General features: G+C 36.8%; 1 protein-coding gene across 1 annotated transcript; it reads right to left on the reverse strand.

Moving 5' to 3' along the window:
- Nucleotides 1–56: 56 nt before the first annotated feature.
- Nucleotides 57–7,320, reverse strand: LOC126370950 (glutamic acid-rich protein-like). Its single transcript, XM_050016094.1, has 7 exons — nucleotides 5,803–7,320; nucleotides 5,171–5,411; nucleotides 4,717–4,847; nucleotides 3,743–4,070; nucleotides 2,299–2,477; nucleotides 1,177–1,338; nucleotides 57–827 (listed from the first exon to the last, which is right to left on the reverse strand). The coding sequence occupies exons 1-7, from the start codon at nucleotides 7,189–7,191 to the stop codon at nucleotides 360–362; spliced, it is 2,898 nt and encodes a 965-aa protein (XP_049872051.1). The 5' UTR covers nucleotides 7,192–7,320; the 3' UTR covers nucleotides 57–359.
- Nucleotides 7,321–15,740: the final 8,420 nt, after the last annotated feature.

A 15,740-nucleotide genomic window follows, 5' to 3' on the forward strand; every position in this document is an offset into this window, starting at 1 on the left:
ATTCGTTTTCTATAATCTGCCAAAAAAGTTTTGTATATAAAATAAAACAACTGAAGTACAAACATACTATTTCATGTATAATCTATTAATTGTCCGAGCAGCAATATAAGAACCAATATTTACATTTCATTACAATAATAACTTTATAATGTAACACAAGGATAGAGCACAACAATGTCTAAATATCTAAAAATCTTCGAAATGCAAACTCACCATCATCACTTAATAATAAAAGTAAGATCAATTATTAAAATACAATTATAACATTTGTTTATGCCTTAACTTGGGAAATGTTGGATATTGTTACCAGAACGAATATTAATACCAATATTAAAACTATAACATAATCTTAGTAGAAATTATGTAGACTTCACTTTAGTTAAAAACGAATTTATGCCTGGCTGATTAGGTACCGCTTTCTTAACATCGGATTTAGCCTTCTTGCTTTCTTTGTTCTCTGATTTTGTCTTTTTCTTCTTCTCACTTTTAGGGCTTTGTTCATTTGTTTCCCCTTCAGCCACCAGTTTCTTCTTTTTTATTTTCTTCTTCTCTACTTCTTCGGGTTCTGGAGCTGGTTGCATTAAGGCAGTGGTATCATTCATTATCATGGCAAATTTCTCAAAGTAATTCCATAAGGCATCAACACATTTGTCTGGTTTCCCGCCATCTGAGTTTTCCCATAGCAAGCCGTATAGTCGTGGTTTCAACTTTTCTGTGGGCTTCTTCAGTTCAGTTTCAAATTCATCCTCTAAGTGTTTGAGTCTTGCTTTTTGTGTTTCTGGAGAGAGTGAGAGCACGTCGTCTTCTTCCTCATCCATTGTTGCTTCCTATAAAACACAAGTATTATTCAGTGTTGCAATCAATCACACACAATATTATTATCATTATTACGTTATACAATCATACATATCCTGAACAAAGAAAGAAATCAAAAAGATTACCATACTTAATTCTACATTATCACTTATCAACGCAAATAAATTTATATTCTTGGTAGTTTTTAAGATTAGAAGGAACAGACATTTGCTCAGTAAACACTCTTATCGGGCGGGCTAAAAAAGCCACATTGAAACAGTTCATCTAAGAAAGCAATATTGCTATTTGACCTGGCCACATTGCCACTTACTATTGTGGCAAAATGCAAACTTAGTATTTGATTAAAAAATAACAGCATACCTCATCACTAAGGTACCCGTGAGGCACAAACACCTCGTTATCGACTTCATAGTCGTCGGCGCCTCCTTCATCATCACTCCCGCCCGCGCTCCCGTCTAAACTCTCGCCGTCTTGTTCGTCTTCCCAATCGTCATCACTGTCCACCTCATATTCTAGTTGTTTCTGGAAGACATACAGTTTATGATAAAAAAAAGAAAATTAATTAAGACTAATTAAAACACATAATAACGGGTTCTTACCGCGTTTAAAGTAGGAATATGAGACTCCCGATATTTCGACACTGTTGCAAGTGCCATGATCACGGGATGTCTGATGAGATTGGAGTGGAGTAGGGAGATCCATCATTTTCTATGGGCAGACATATCTGTCTACCCTCTTTCTTTGCCGCTTGTTTATGCATTTGATATCGGATTTTTTATTTTAGATTTAATTAAGACTAGTAAGATAGGATGATTCTAATCTTTGGACGGCACATTAAGTAGTTGGTCACGGCTATACCTCCACCAGCTAGCAGTGGAGCAGCGCGGTGGAGTATGCTCCATATCCCCTCCGGTTGATTGAGAGACGAGGGAAGTGCCTAGCAGTAGGACGTATATAGGCTGTTTATGTTATGTAGTAAAGATAAATGTTTAAGTAATGTTTTAATGTATTTGATGTGGTTGTACTTTATAAATAAAAAAATAAGAATCACCACAAAATCACAGTGTGATGTGGTGGAATATGCCTTATTCCCCTTATAGCCAGCGAGGAGGCTTGCGCCAGCAACCACCTATCACGTTGGTCTAACAGAAAGCTCAGTGAGGTGTAGTGGTGACTTTGCTCATCTTGTGACGCCTCAATTGGGTAGTTTCCTAGGTCAAAGATAAATTATGGAATTCTGATTACTAAATAAAAACAGATTTAAAACTGACGAAAAACGTTTTCTATATTAACTTATTTATGAATTTTAATCAAGAAAAACTTAATAAGTTCGACTTTTTGTCACGTTTTTCTATGACGTCATAGGTTGCTTTTTCATACAAATTCCATAGAAATTTCGCGTTTTGACTTTTAAAACAGTAACTAGTTGGAAACTACCCTATTGCGATATAGTCGTGAGATTATATTATCGTTTCTATTTACCTCATCCTGACCAAAAGGTCTCCTGGGCTTGATGAAGGGGCTCTTCTTGCGCCAAGTGCCCCAGTAAGGCGGGCGTCGGTTCTCGTGGAAGCTGAACAGCTTCGGCCGCAGTTTCTCCCGAGGAGCCGACTCGCACGTGATTACTTCTCCCGCACCATCTATCGGTGGAAGCTCGTCTTCTGAAAAGGTTATTCATTGATTTTTTAGTATCATGAATGTAATTGCTGCCAGAATTCCCTCAGCGCTCCCGATTTGTATGGCCAAGTAGTTAATGCCATATGAGGCTAATCTAAAGAGAAGTTGCCAGAAGAAAATGCTGCTGAAATTGCCGAGTGAGCAGTGGGCACCCATGACCCAACCAACCTGACGCCCAGAGTGGGGGTCATGACACCCATATTATTAACGCGTTAATTAACGATTTACAATAGTTTGATTTAGTTTGTTTTTGTGACGTATTGTTATATTAATATTTATAATGTTAGAGGTTAAAAGAAAACAAAAATCTTCAGTAATCATTTACAATATAATAAATGTAAATAGGATTTCAATATTTAGCCAGAATAAATGCTGATGTATAATTATTATTGTGCTGTCACATGCATAAATTACATTTGTTATATAATGAAATATGTTTGTGAATTCCATTCAAAGCATTTTGGGGTGTAATATGAGTATCAGTAAGGAGGAGCTCGGTGGCGCAGCGGTTAACGCGCTCGGTCTGCGATTGTTGAAGTAAAGCAACATTCGCAAAGGCCGGTCATAGGATGGGTGACCACAAAAAAAAAAGTTTTCATCTCTAGTTCCTCCGTGCTTCGGAAGGCACGTTAAGCCGTTGGTACCGGCTGCATTAGCAGTTGTTAATAACCATCAATCCGCACTGGGCCCGCGTGATGGTTTAAGGCCCGATCTCCCTATCCATCCATGGGGAAGGCCCGTGCCCCAGCAGTGGGAACGTTAATGGGCTGGTGATGATGATGAGTATCAGACCAGTGGCCTTTAACCACCGTGTTGATTTCTTCGGAACTATTGGCGGTATAGTTCAGCCGTATTCTGAAACCGTGGTAGCCCAGTTGGTAGAACGTTTGACTCTCTATGAGGTCGCAAGTTCGAATCCAGCACAGGCCTAAACCAATGATTGTCCAATTTATCACATGCTCAGCAGTGAAGGAAAACATCGTGAGGAAACCCACATTCCCGAGAAATGCGTTTTCGGAGGTATGTGACCTAACCTGTATAGGGCAGATTTTCCCTTCGCGGGTCGAAAGGTCAGACAAGCAGTTGCTTCTGTAAAAATCCGGACCTGTCAAATCTTCAGGTTAGGTAAGCAGACCCTGTGAAAAAACGGGATAATGCTAGGGGGGAGTTCAACCATATTCTGCGGCTCGTCTCTATTGGTGACACTATAAATTAAACCAGGCCATTAAATAAAAAAATATACACTTACCAATAATCATAACTTCATCATCCTTATCATCCAAAGGCCAAGTTTTGCCACTGGACAAAGGTTTAGCTGATCCATCCTTCAAGCATTTCAAGTACATTTTTTCAGAACCACTTTGATCATCTAAGAACTTATCTAAGACCTCTCTCTTTTCATCTGTCAAATCTGCTCTTGTGGTAGGCGCCAGTCGCATATCAACTTTGATTGTGAAGCTCGATAGCAGGCTGCTCTTGCTAACTGGTCCAACACTTGTTTCCCTCTCCACCTTCTGTTTGGGCACGAAGAAGTTGACAAAGGCCTCGGCTGCTTTCTTCTTCTTCAATTCTTGTTCCTGTGTTATGAAAGAACACTGTTTTAGAAACAGAACATTGACTCTCTTACATTTCTTAATAGATAAGGGCCTATGCAAACATCAGAAACAAGAGTATATCAATAGATAATGGTGCATTTACAGCATAGATACATTTAAAACTACACCTTTTAAAGCTGTATTATACATGTATGCTACAGGATAATATTCTCATTATCGTCGCGTTGCAGTAAAAACCATATAACCGCATTTTTTTGACAAATCATATTCTGATGTGGTTTTCTTTAACAAAACTTCGATTTCTTCCAATTAATTTCGACTACACATATTTTACCAGCCCTTGGGGCACGACAACTGCGCCGCGCGGGGCGCGAATTGTATCGACGCCTTCGACCAATAACCGGACGTCTTTCTACGTAGAAAGCATTCGCTCCATATATTGGTTAAAGCCCTCGATATAATACGCATTGCGCGCGGCCCTGGATTGAAATTAGCGTGTCGATTTCGAGATTTTGTTAACAAAAATGACATCCGAATGTGATTTTTCAAAAAGGAGCTTATGTGGTTTTCACTACAAGACTATGTTAATTTTATATTCCTATACGCAGTGAGCATGAATCAGATCACATAGAGGCAATTTTATCATTTGTGTAGACTTAGTCATTACCTGCTTTTCCAACTCCAGTGCTTCTTGCTTCTTACGTTTCTCTTCTTCTCTCGCCTCTTTCTCTTTCCTCTTTTGTTCTTCTTTATCTTCTCTCTCCTTTCGTTTTTGTTCTTCTTTCATCTCTCTGCACTCTGAAAAATCATCAAAAAGACCTATGAGCTTGAAATTCTATAATTTAAAAATAACAATGTTATCGCTTACACAGTTGGCTCGACCATTACAGACGGGGAAACGGTTCACCACCTATCACATTGGTCTAACAGAGAGCTTGGTGAGGTGTAGGTACTTAGATGTACCTCTGACTACCCCGATTGGGATATAGTTGTAAGCATATGATTATTTTATGTAACAATAACAATGCACTAGTGATGTTCAACCAGAACAACTAAAATTGAAAATGAATTTTAGTATATTATTATGTAATAAAGAGTATTGCTGTAATACACATATTTACTTTTTTCCATCTCCTTTTGTTTTTCTTTTTCTTCCTTTTCTTTCTTCTTTTGTTCTTCTTTTTCTTCTTTCTCCTTCTTCCTGGCCTCTTCCTTTTCTTCTTTCTCCTTCTTCCTTTGTTCCTCCTTTTCCTGCCTCTGCTTAGCCCTTTCCTCTTTCTCCTGCTGTCTCTTCTTATCACGCTCCTGTTTCTCCTTTTCCCTCTCTTCTTTCCTCTTATTAGCCTCTAATCTCTTTTGTAACTGAAATTAAAAGCACAATAGTTTAGATTGTTAACATTCAATTAATAAATAATGGAAATTAAATTAATATAGTTTATGACATTTAATTATTTTTTGCATTATGTAATTAATGCCTATATTATGTATTATTATACACCTCTGCTTACCCGTTCGGGGATATGCAAGTGATGCTATGGTTTCATGTTTAAAATGTTGTGTATGTAATTAATAAAAAGTCAACAAAAGCCTATTTATGCAGGTCTCTATAATCTTTCATTCTTTTTTATAGTTTGTAATGAAATAATATTAGAATTCCGATCAAATAAAACCTTTTTTTTTAATTGTACCAGTATTACTTTCTTGCCTTTTCTAAATAGTTTTTGTACCATGCTTAATAAATAAACAAACATACCTGTTTTGGAGTCAAATTAGCAGTCTGTATAGATTCATTTAAGGATTTATCAACCAAACTAGTTTCTGAAATACTTTTATTGTGGTTTGGTGTTGATGGAGTAGATGACATGGACTCATCAAGCTTAGAACTTGTAGTAGACATATTAAGGTTTGAGTCATCAAGTTTTGCCTTCTTCCTGGCACTGCGTTTCGGGGTAGTCGGCTTAGGACTTTCTTCCTTTTTGTTTTTGGAAGTTTCTTGTGATGTTTCCTTTGTTTCTGAGATTTTGGATGTGGTTAGTTCTTCATTTTGGGAATTATTCATTTCTACATCTGAGTCATCAGAGATCACCTGAGATTCATTGTGGGTGTCATCTTTTTGGATGTTTTCAGCTGTTGGTTTGGGATCTTCTTTCACTTGAAGTTTTGGAGAGCCTCTTTTCACATATTTATTTATTGAGCTATCAGTCTTTGATGTAGCGTTTTTGACAGGTGTTTTTTTATTTGCCTCCTCAGGCTTAGTTTTGTTTCTGGTACTATGTTTTGGGGTAATACTTTGTTTAGTTTTATTCTGTGTTTTCTTAGATGATTCTTTCTTTTCATTTGAATCACTCTTCACAGTGTCTTCGTCAGATTCATGTTGTTCTTTGTTGCTTTTATAAGAACTAGCTTTGTTGTTGTTAGAATTTGACATTTTATCATCACATGAGTTATTACAATCATCAAGACACACAATTTCACTATCATTTTGCTTTATTTTACTTTCTAACACCTTTTTTGTTGTTGATTGTTCCAAAGATTGCTTTTGAGGTTGCTTTTTAGGCGATTTTTTAATTTCCCTAGATGTATTGCTAGGTTCTGGTTTATTATCTTTTTGTGATAGAATATCACCATTAGTTTTTATTTCTGATTCATTTTTCTCACTATTTTCAGGCATCTGAACTTCAACTTCCATCATTTCAACATCATCACATTCCATGTTGTCATTATTTTCCTGGGAAGACTGATTCTCAATTGAACCATTTCTGAGTTTCTTAGCAGACTTAGCTTTCGTCTTTTTCTGCCTTTTATTCTTCTGTAGCTTCTTTTTCCATGCTAAGTCTACTAACTTAACATACGGGCTAACAGGTTTTGGGGAAAGGTCCTCTTTCTTAGGAGTCGGCACACCTTTGCTTTCATCATCACTTATGACAACCAAGTCATCGGATATCGTGTTTTCCTTGCTGGTTTTACCAACCTTCGTGACTGGTTCGGGATCAGGAACAGATAATTTCCTCTTTCTGGTCTGTGGAGTCTCAGGTTTCGGCGATACATCGCTAATAAGCATGAAAGGCAAACGAGCCTGCTTCAGCTTCTTTTTGTTTGGTGTCATCTCAGTACTTTCAGGTGACTTGGTAGTTTTCTTCATGTTTTAAGATAATATGAATAAAACACACACCATAAAACACAAAAAATCTGTAATAAATACAGTAAAATCAATTAGAAACAAATAAATAACATTTTTTCCACACGATGAACTTTTGACAGAACGCGGAAAACGCGGGAGTTTCAGAGGGAAACGTTCTTAACATCACCTTTTTATCACGAACTCTGAAAGGATTGTGGACAATTAATTACATAAGCATTCATAAAATTTTAACAAAAGATAAATTTATGCAAATTTATCAATCAATAATACTTTAAGAGTGCAATTTATGCAAGTTATTATTTACAAAATAAAACAAATTATATCAAAAAGTTTTTAATTTCCGTATTTGTAAATACAAGACAAAAAGGAGCGTTCAAGGCTTTTCGGCGGGAAACGGGAACGGGACAGTTGCTTTCTTCATTGAGTAATCTAAATAATTAATACGAAGTGGTGTTTTGTGGTTAATGATCGCATTAAGTTAGTCGGAAGACATTCGCGAGTGTTATTATATTGGAGTATTTAATGAACAAAGTGTATCTGCCTATTTTCGCTTCGTGCCGGGAAGCCGCTTCATAACTCAAAAGTTTATGCGGACTTTTGAGTTAATTCGTTTGGGATTCGGAGTAGGAGTCTACTCCGAGGGTGGGGGCTTAGGTTTCATCATCATCACCTTTCATCATTTCATTAATCATCAAGAAAAAAAATACGTCAGACATGGCTGTATGGGCATAGTTCCCTTTGCCTTACCCTTCGGGGAAACCAAAACAAAAAAAAAAAAGGAGCGTTCAATTTTATTTTTTTTGTTTCACTCGCGAATGTCTTCCGACTAACTTAATGCGATCATTAACAACAAAACACCACTTCGTATTAATTATTTAGATTACTCAATGAAGAAAGCAACTGTCCCGTTCCCGTTTCCCGCCGAAAAGCCAAGGAGCGATCAAAAACTGAAAAAAAAAAATCTTTTTCTCGTTGATAAGGCAGAAGCTGATAGCATGTAAAGCCAAATTAACATGAAATTTATAATTTCAATCTTAAAATTATAGATCACTTTTATTTTGCATCTTAATTTTGATCACAAGTTGTATTGTTTTAAAATGACGCAAGATAGTAAACAAAAAAGGGCGCAAGAAGTTATTTACCACTGGTTCTGGCCAAAAACCTTCCTAAAAAATGGCTTAGTTTATCAAAGACCAAGTATAGAATAGACGGAGTGTATTTAAGACTAAAGAAAAACATAGGTTTTGTCTTTTGCACTCATGTGAGCCATCATATGTTAAAAAGAGATAAAATATACTATCGTCGTAACGTCTTTTGTGCGTTGCCGGTTTGTTATAGAAACGTACCTATTGTATATATAATAATATACACTTCTCATCAAAAAAATCGAAACACTTCCGTTTTCATTGTTTCTGTCCGAATTTAACACAAAAAAGAATTCATACGATGAAAAAAAATACATAAATGTATAGCTGGCAGTTTGGCCATTACAGTAATAAGCGAAAATTCTAAATTCAAAATTAGAATTTCATTTGTTTATCTTATAAACGAAATGAATCACTGTTTTGAGACAAATGTGTGTTTAGGGTTGGAGTACATTTAGCGTTTAAAAACTAAAAATTGGCGCCTATCCTTAAACTTTTTGTTTTTTATTTCAATACTGTGACTTTGGGACGTCTGAAAAAAGGTTTTTTTTCTAAAACGTATGGATACTTCGCCCACAGAAGCCGCCCAAGTTGTGGCATTGTTGGATTCTGGCCTTAGTCAGCGTGTTGTGGCTGCAAGACTGCATCTAAGCCTGTCATCTGTTCATAGAGTCTATAAACGTTATCGGGAGACTGGTTTGTTCACGCGCCGTTCAGGATCTGGCAGGAATCGGGTCACTTCTGAGCGAGATGATCGATTTATTGTAACAACTTCTTTAAGAAATCGACGCCTTAACGCTTTTCAACTGCAGCAGCGGCTTCGTGTTGTACGAAGGGTGGCTGTAAGTGACTCTACAATTAGAAGAAGGTTGAAGGATCGTGGACTGGTACCGCATAAGCCAGCAAATGGGCCGAAATTAACTGCAGACCATCGAAGAGCGCGCCTTAACTTTGCACGTGAGCACCTAAATTGGTCATACCTACAGTGGAGCAAAGTTCTCTTTTCTGATGAGTGTAAAATTATGCTGTATGGTAACGACGGAAGTAACAAGGTCTACAGAAGAGACGGAGAACGCTATGCACAATGCTGCATTGAAGAAAAGGTCAGCTATGGTGGCGGTTCTGTAGGTATGACCAATTTAGGTGCTCACGTGCAAAGTTAAGGCGCGCTCTTCGATGGTCTGCAGTTAATTTCGGCCCATTTGCTGGCTTATGTGGTACCAGTCCACGATCCTTCAACCTTCTTCTAATTGTAGAGTCACTTACAGCCACCCTTCGTACAACACGAAGCCGCTGCTGCAGTTGAAAAGCGTTAAGGCGTCGATTTCTTAAAGAAGTTGTTACAATAAATCGATCATCTCGCTCAGAAGTGACCCGATTCCTGCCAGATCCTGAACGGCGCGTGAACAAACCAGTCTCCCGATAACGTTTATAGACTCTATGAACAGATGACAGGCTTAAATGCAGTCTTGCAGCCACAACACGCTGACTAAGGCCAGAATCCAACAATGCCACAACTTGGGCGGCTTCTGTGGGCGAAGTATCCATACGTTTTAGAAAAAAAACCTTTTTTCAGACGTCCCAAAGTCACAGTATTGAAATAAAAAACAAAAAGTTTAAGGATAGGCGCCAATTTTTAGTTTTTAAACGCTAAATGTACTCCAACCCTAAACACACATTTGTCTCAAAACAGTGATTCATTTCGTTTATAAGATAAACAAATGAAATTCTAATTTTGAATTTAGAATTTTCGCTTATTACTGTAATGGCCAAACTGCCAGCTATACATTTATGTATTTTTTTTCATCGTATGAATTCTTTTTTGTGTTAAATTCGGACAGAAACAATGAAAACGGAAGTGTTTCGATTTTTTTGATGAGAAGTGTATTTTTGTGTCAAGACCACTAGATGTGTTCCATGTCTTTATCGACATTATTATTGGCTAAATATTTTCATGTTAGTCCAAGATCTAAAAATGTATATTACAAATTGAGGGATTAAATACAGAAATAACGCCCTAGTATCCATATCTGGGTGGGTAGAACCACAAGTAAATTAGTCAAAACGATACCTATTCGATCCCAGATAGAAAGATGCCCTTGACTGATAGATCCCCCTATTCCCAGTAGTCTTACCTGTTGAACTACTAGGAATTTCCTTCCCAATAGACTTACTGGTAAGACTACTCGGTAAGACTACTGGGAATAGGGGGTCTGATCAACCGATCATTGTGAAATTTTGCATAGGACACGTTGATAGTAGGTACTGTGATGGTGTGACCTCTTCTAGGTACTTGATCTTCTACTTTCCAGAAAAAACACTTTCAAAAGACGGATTTAGTGAGCTTTCCGCAAAAATCTAAGTCCACGAAGTCGTTAGCTACAGTGTTACCAATGGACGAGCACAAACCTCTCGTAACAACCTTTAAAAAGTTTCGTAATTTGTAAGTATTTGAGAGCATAAGGCAATGAAATGAAATAAAATAAATTAGGTAATGAGTTTCATTAATAAGTTGAGAGTTGTTTGACAGGGCATGTAATTCGGACCCAGATTGAACGTGTTCAATTCACAATGTTTGAAACAAGAAACCTTTGAATGATGTCCATTCTGCTTGGCTCACAAACTTAATTTTGTATTTAGTTTGGTTGTTCTAAAATACCTAGCTCCACCTTACTATATTACCTAATATACTATCAAAATAAACAAGCGGTGAACATGTAGTGTGTAGTATGTCACAGTCAAGCAAAGTACAATCTAATTGTTAGATCCCAGTTTGAGAAGTAACCCGGCGACACGTAAGACCTCAGAGATATTGAATCGTCTTCTACGGTACGGTATTCACAGATTATACACCCTCCTCTATCGGATTGGTTGTGAGGTGGAAAACCAACCTCATCAACCCTGGTGTCAGAGTTACTATTTTTCTTTAATTAGCTTAAAGAACTGTAAGTTACGGCTGATATTATATAGAATGTCAGTGACATCGTAACGAGTACTGAGGGGGATGATTCACACCATGATTCTGAGTTAATATCAAGTGGAATTTTCCTGAAATTAATTTTTGTGTTTTTAAATTACTTTCAATTCTATACTTCTGCGATGGAAAATTCAACTTAATATTAACTTAGAATAATGCGCTGAATCATCCCCCTCAGTATTCATTATGATGTCACTTTACACCCCGTAGTAGAAGCACGAACGAGTGCGTGTGGGTGTTAGTGACACCTGTAGGTACCGTAACAAATACTGAGGAGGATGATTCAGATCATGATTCTGAGTTGATATAAAGTGGAATTTTCTGTCATAAAATTGATGAAAACTTTAGTGTTTTTTTTTTTATTAATTTTAGTACCATAATTTTTGTCTGAATCATCCCTGAAATCTCTTCGTTACGATGTGACTGTATTTATTTATTCCTAAATATGCTTGGAAGAGTATGGCATGAAAAGGTGTTTTAACCATTTATAAGTCAAAAAAATATATTTTTACCTTGGTTGAAGAGTAAGTAGTAAGTACATACTTACCCAGCTAGTTATGTGGTAAGGCATGTCAAGTTTTTTTAGAGGCCTTTTAGAAGCCATCACCTAAATTAATAACGTGTTGCGTTTCAATTTTTCAACTTAGTATGATGTTTATAATTCACGCAACGTTATCAACTAAGTAGGTTGTCACGTTCAAACCGGAATAAATCCATCCGGTGGCACAGGTAAGACACACTACACGATATTGAATAGTAGGTACTAGCAAGGTAGATTTTTATAGAAAATAGTTTACACCATTTACCAAATACAATCGGGAAAGGAAGATTATATTTGAGATTTCAATTGTTCAACTGGTAAGACTACTGGGAATAGTGGGGGATATGTATGTAGGTACCTAACTAACTGGTTGTATAATAAATATTTTGTATCCAAACCGAGTATGTAGATACCTACCTAGTTTGTGAATCGTCCCCACGGAATCCATTGTGCCACCAATATGCCCGAGCCCCGAATTAACTACTGCCCGTTAATTAAATGAATCCACCTGCGCACGTACAGTCGAAAAATGAGGAAAAAATATTGTTCATACTCGTAAGTGTTAGTAAACTCTACAATAAAACGTAAATATTAGTAACATACCCAGTTTTAATCAGTAAATGTTAAGTAGCTCAAATATCACTCTTATTACGGAAACCAAATATTATTACTACAAATTATAATAAGAAATATTAATACAAAAGAATACAACAAATAGTCTTTCAGTTTTCGCTTCTCTCCACAATCATCGTCTTCACTTGTTTTTCTTTCCTCGTAGTCGCAGACGGAACACCCGCCAAAACTTTTTTTTTTAAAAGTGACGTAACGTTCCTTTTTTGAAATTGCCAACATAAGTAGGTATATTTTCGGGCATGTTGTAAAAACCGTGAGAGGGTTTAGGCTAGGTAGGTATTGATATTTTAGTCAATGAAATACTGCTCGCTACTGATGTGACGTCATCTCGTACTTATAGCTCTGCCCACCTATTAAGGATCAAGAGTGTAAATGTTTGACGGGACTTCTTTTCGATATGCCGCAAATGACGTTAACTACTTGGCCGGAAAAACGGAGAGCGCTCAGTTTCGCGTTCACTTGGCCCTTCCAGCCACTTTCTTCTATACCGCGGGAAGGCCACTTGCTGGTCATCTGGCTGTAGACTCCAAGATGCTTGTAGTAACTGAATCATTTATGAGCCAAAATGTTTATTTATTTAACCCCAGTACAGCAGACCCCCTGACACCAGGGTTGATGAGGTTGGTCATTCACCTCACTACCCACTCGATAGAAGAAGAAGAACAGCAGAGAAGCAACGAGTGATCATACTCATAAGGAGTACTTTTTTGACGTATTTCATTGTAGATTTGCCGCAGATGGCATTAACTACTTGATCGGAGTATTTACTTGATATCATTAAAATTTATATGCAAAATACTTACGTAGAGTTGATTTAGTTTCGGACCGATGTTGGACGAAGTTGGAGCATAAATTTCGAAGTTTAATACTGCAGTAGGAAGATAAGCTTACTTTGAATTACCCATGAGTGAAACCACCTAGCGGGTAGAGTTGCCACCCGCACTATTTGTCCTACTATGCAAGGCGTTAGTGATATTGTAACGAATACTGAGGGTGATGATCCAGACCATGATTCTGATTTAATATCAAATGAAATATTTTTTATTTTTTAAATTAATTTCTGTTCCATACTTTAGCGATGGAAAATTCAACTTGATATCAACTCAGAATCATGGTCTGAACCATCCCTCAAAGTTTTCGTTACGATGTCACTAACATCCTGTATAGTAGCTATGCAGGGAAACCGGAAAATTTAATTACCTTTGAGTAAGTTATGTTAATTTATGTTATGCTGAATAAATATTTCTTCTTTCTTTCTTTGTAGTGACCCTTGTAGTACTTAGTTGTATTTCGGCTAAGAGAATGCTGCCGTAGACAATAAAAATCAGAGCAATTACTTAAGTAGGATGTTAATTAACACTTTCAAGGACAGAACGTCTATTAACGTTCCGTTTCTAAGTTGTCATACTGCCATACTACCTATTATGAACCATCAATGACCCATGGTCTCTCTGTCCGTGAAAGGGTTAATAAGGTTGACACCGTTAGGTACCTCTTACGTGTGCAAGTTGTTTAGCACGAAGAATAAATTATTAAATATGTACTTCACTGCTTTTATTAATTAATTATGTGGAGCTAAACACACTAAATAGACTTTATGTCTCTCCATCAATGTTACAATAAGGTACCTAAATAGGTTCTTCAATAAGCGAAGTTTCAGGTAGGTATTCGCGTCAAAAGACATTCAACTCGAGATGATAATTTTAGGTAACGAGTTAAAGTTCGAAATGGGTCCATTATGAACTAATAATGAGCAGTGGAATCCTTTTTTTATTAAAAGAATTGAGTGCGTTTGACCACGCAAACTGAAATACCTAGTGCCTATTCACTTTTGCCTTAAAATCACAAATTACAATACAATACAATACAATACTAATACACTTAATTGCACCAAAATAAAAATAAATAATTACAAAAAGTCTCTTAACTAAGTACATGGCAAATGGTGGCCTTATCGCTTAAAGCGATTTCTTCTAGACAACCATAAGGTGAGAAAAAAATGTAAAAAAAAATGAAAGATTACGGGTACAAACTATAAGTACAACTTATTACCAATAAATACATGCAAATAAATATATAACATATCTACTTACAAATATAATATATACCTAACCTATATACATAACCTAACATATATACCTACTTATATAAATAGTACACACAAAATACCTAATAATAAGCAACTCAAGAGCTTCAGAATATGAGCACTACAACACAAAAACAGAACCATTAACATTTCTTCCTTTTCAAAAAAAGAGAAAAAAAAAGGATAAGAGTAACCTTGGAGTACATTCAAGATACAAAAAAGGAAAATAGAAAATCTATAAATATACATAATATAAAAGCAGTAAATAATAAATTATTATTTATTTTTATTTATTCAAAGTAACAATAAACATTCATTTCATTCATTTTTAATAATCCGTTGTTATTGTGCGTGGCTAACACCGTAGTGTAACAGGTTCGAATCCCGGTTCGGGCACTAAATCACTGAATTCGACTTTATGAGTTCTCTCTTCTTTGCGAGTCGATGGCGATCGATACTAAATTTTTGCTGACCAATAATTGGCCACGCTTACGGCATTGTCAGTGGCTTCGTAAAGGTCTTTAATAGTGCAGGTGTTAGGGCACTTAGGACAGCACAAAAGGTGAGCCATAGTTTGTGGTGATACTCCACACTCGCAATCATCGCAACCATCAACCAGATATCCCCACCTGCAGAGATTATCCTTGCAGCGGCCAACCTGTGTCCGGAGCCTATTTAAAGTCTTCCATGTGGGCCACGCTAGATTGCTTCCAGGCGGGAGACTTTCCGATGGTGGTGGTTATGAGTTTGAAATCGTGTTTGATCCAACATAATTGACGTGATTTCCAGGATTTGTGGCCGGTTAATGGCAACTGGCTCGCCCCCTGTTACATGGGACTTAAACATACTTAGTTGGCGAGGCGTGGGAGTGTATACTTTTTATATTGTGTGGGTTGTGAGGTGGATTACCTAACTCAACAACCCTGGTGTCCGTATTATCTAAAAATTATCACAAAATCCCCTGACACCAAAAGCCCCTGAAGCGCCCAAATGTGCGGAGTTTCATAAAATAACTAAGAGGGGTATTATTACATCTACCCACCAATCAATCATCGATCTCTTTATTCAGACAAAAATCGACCTTACTATTACCATAGAATAAGGAGTAATACTACGTACTGTGGCCATCGGACAATCAAGATGCTTCTAATGACATCTCATTTGTTA

This window comes from Pectinophora gossypiella, chromosome 11, assembly GCF_024362695.1.
Source record: "Pectinophora gossypiella chromosome 11, ilPecGoss1.1, whole genome shotgun sequence".
Lineage (NCBI taxonomy): Eukaryota > Metazoa > Arthropoda > Insecta > Lepidoptera > Gelechiidae > Pectinophora > Pectinophora gossypiella.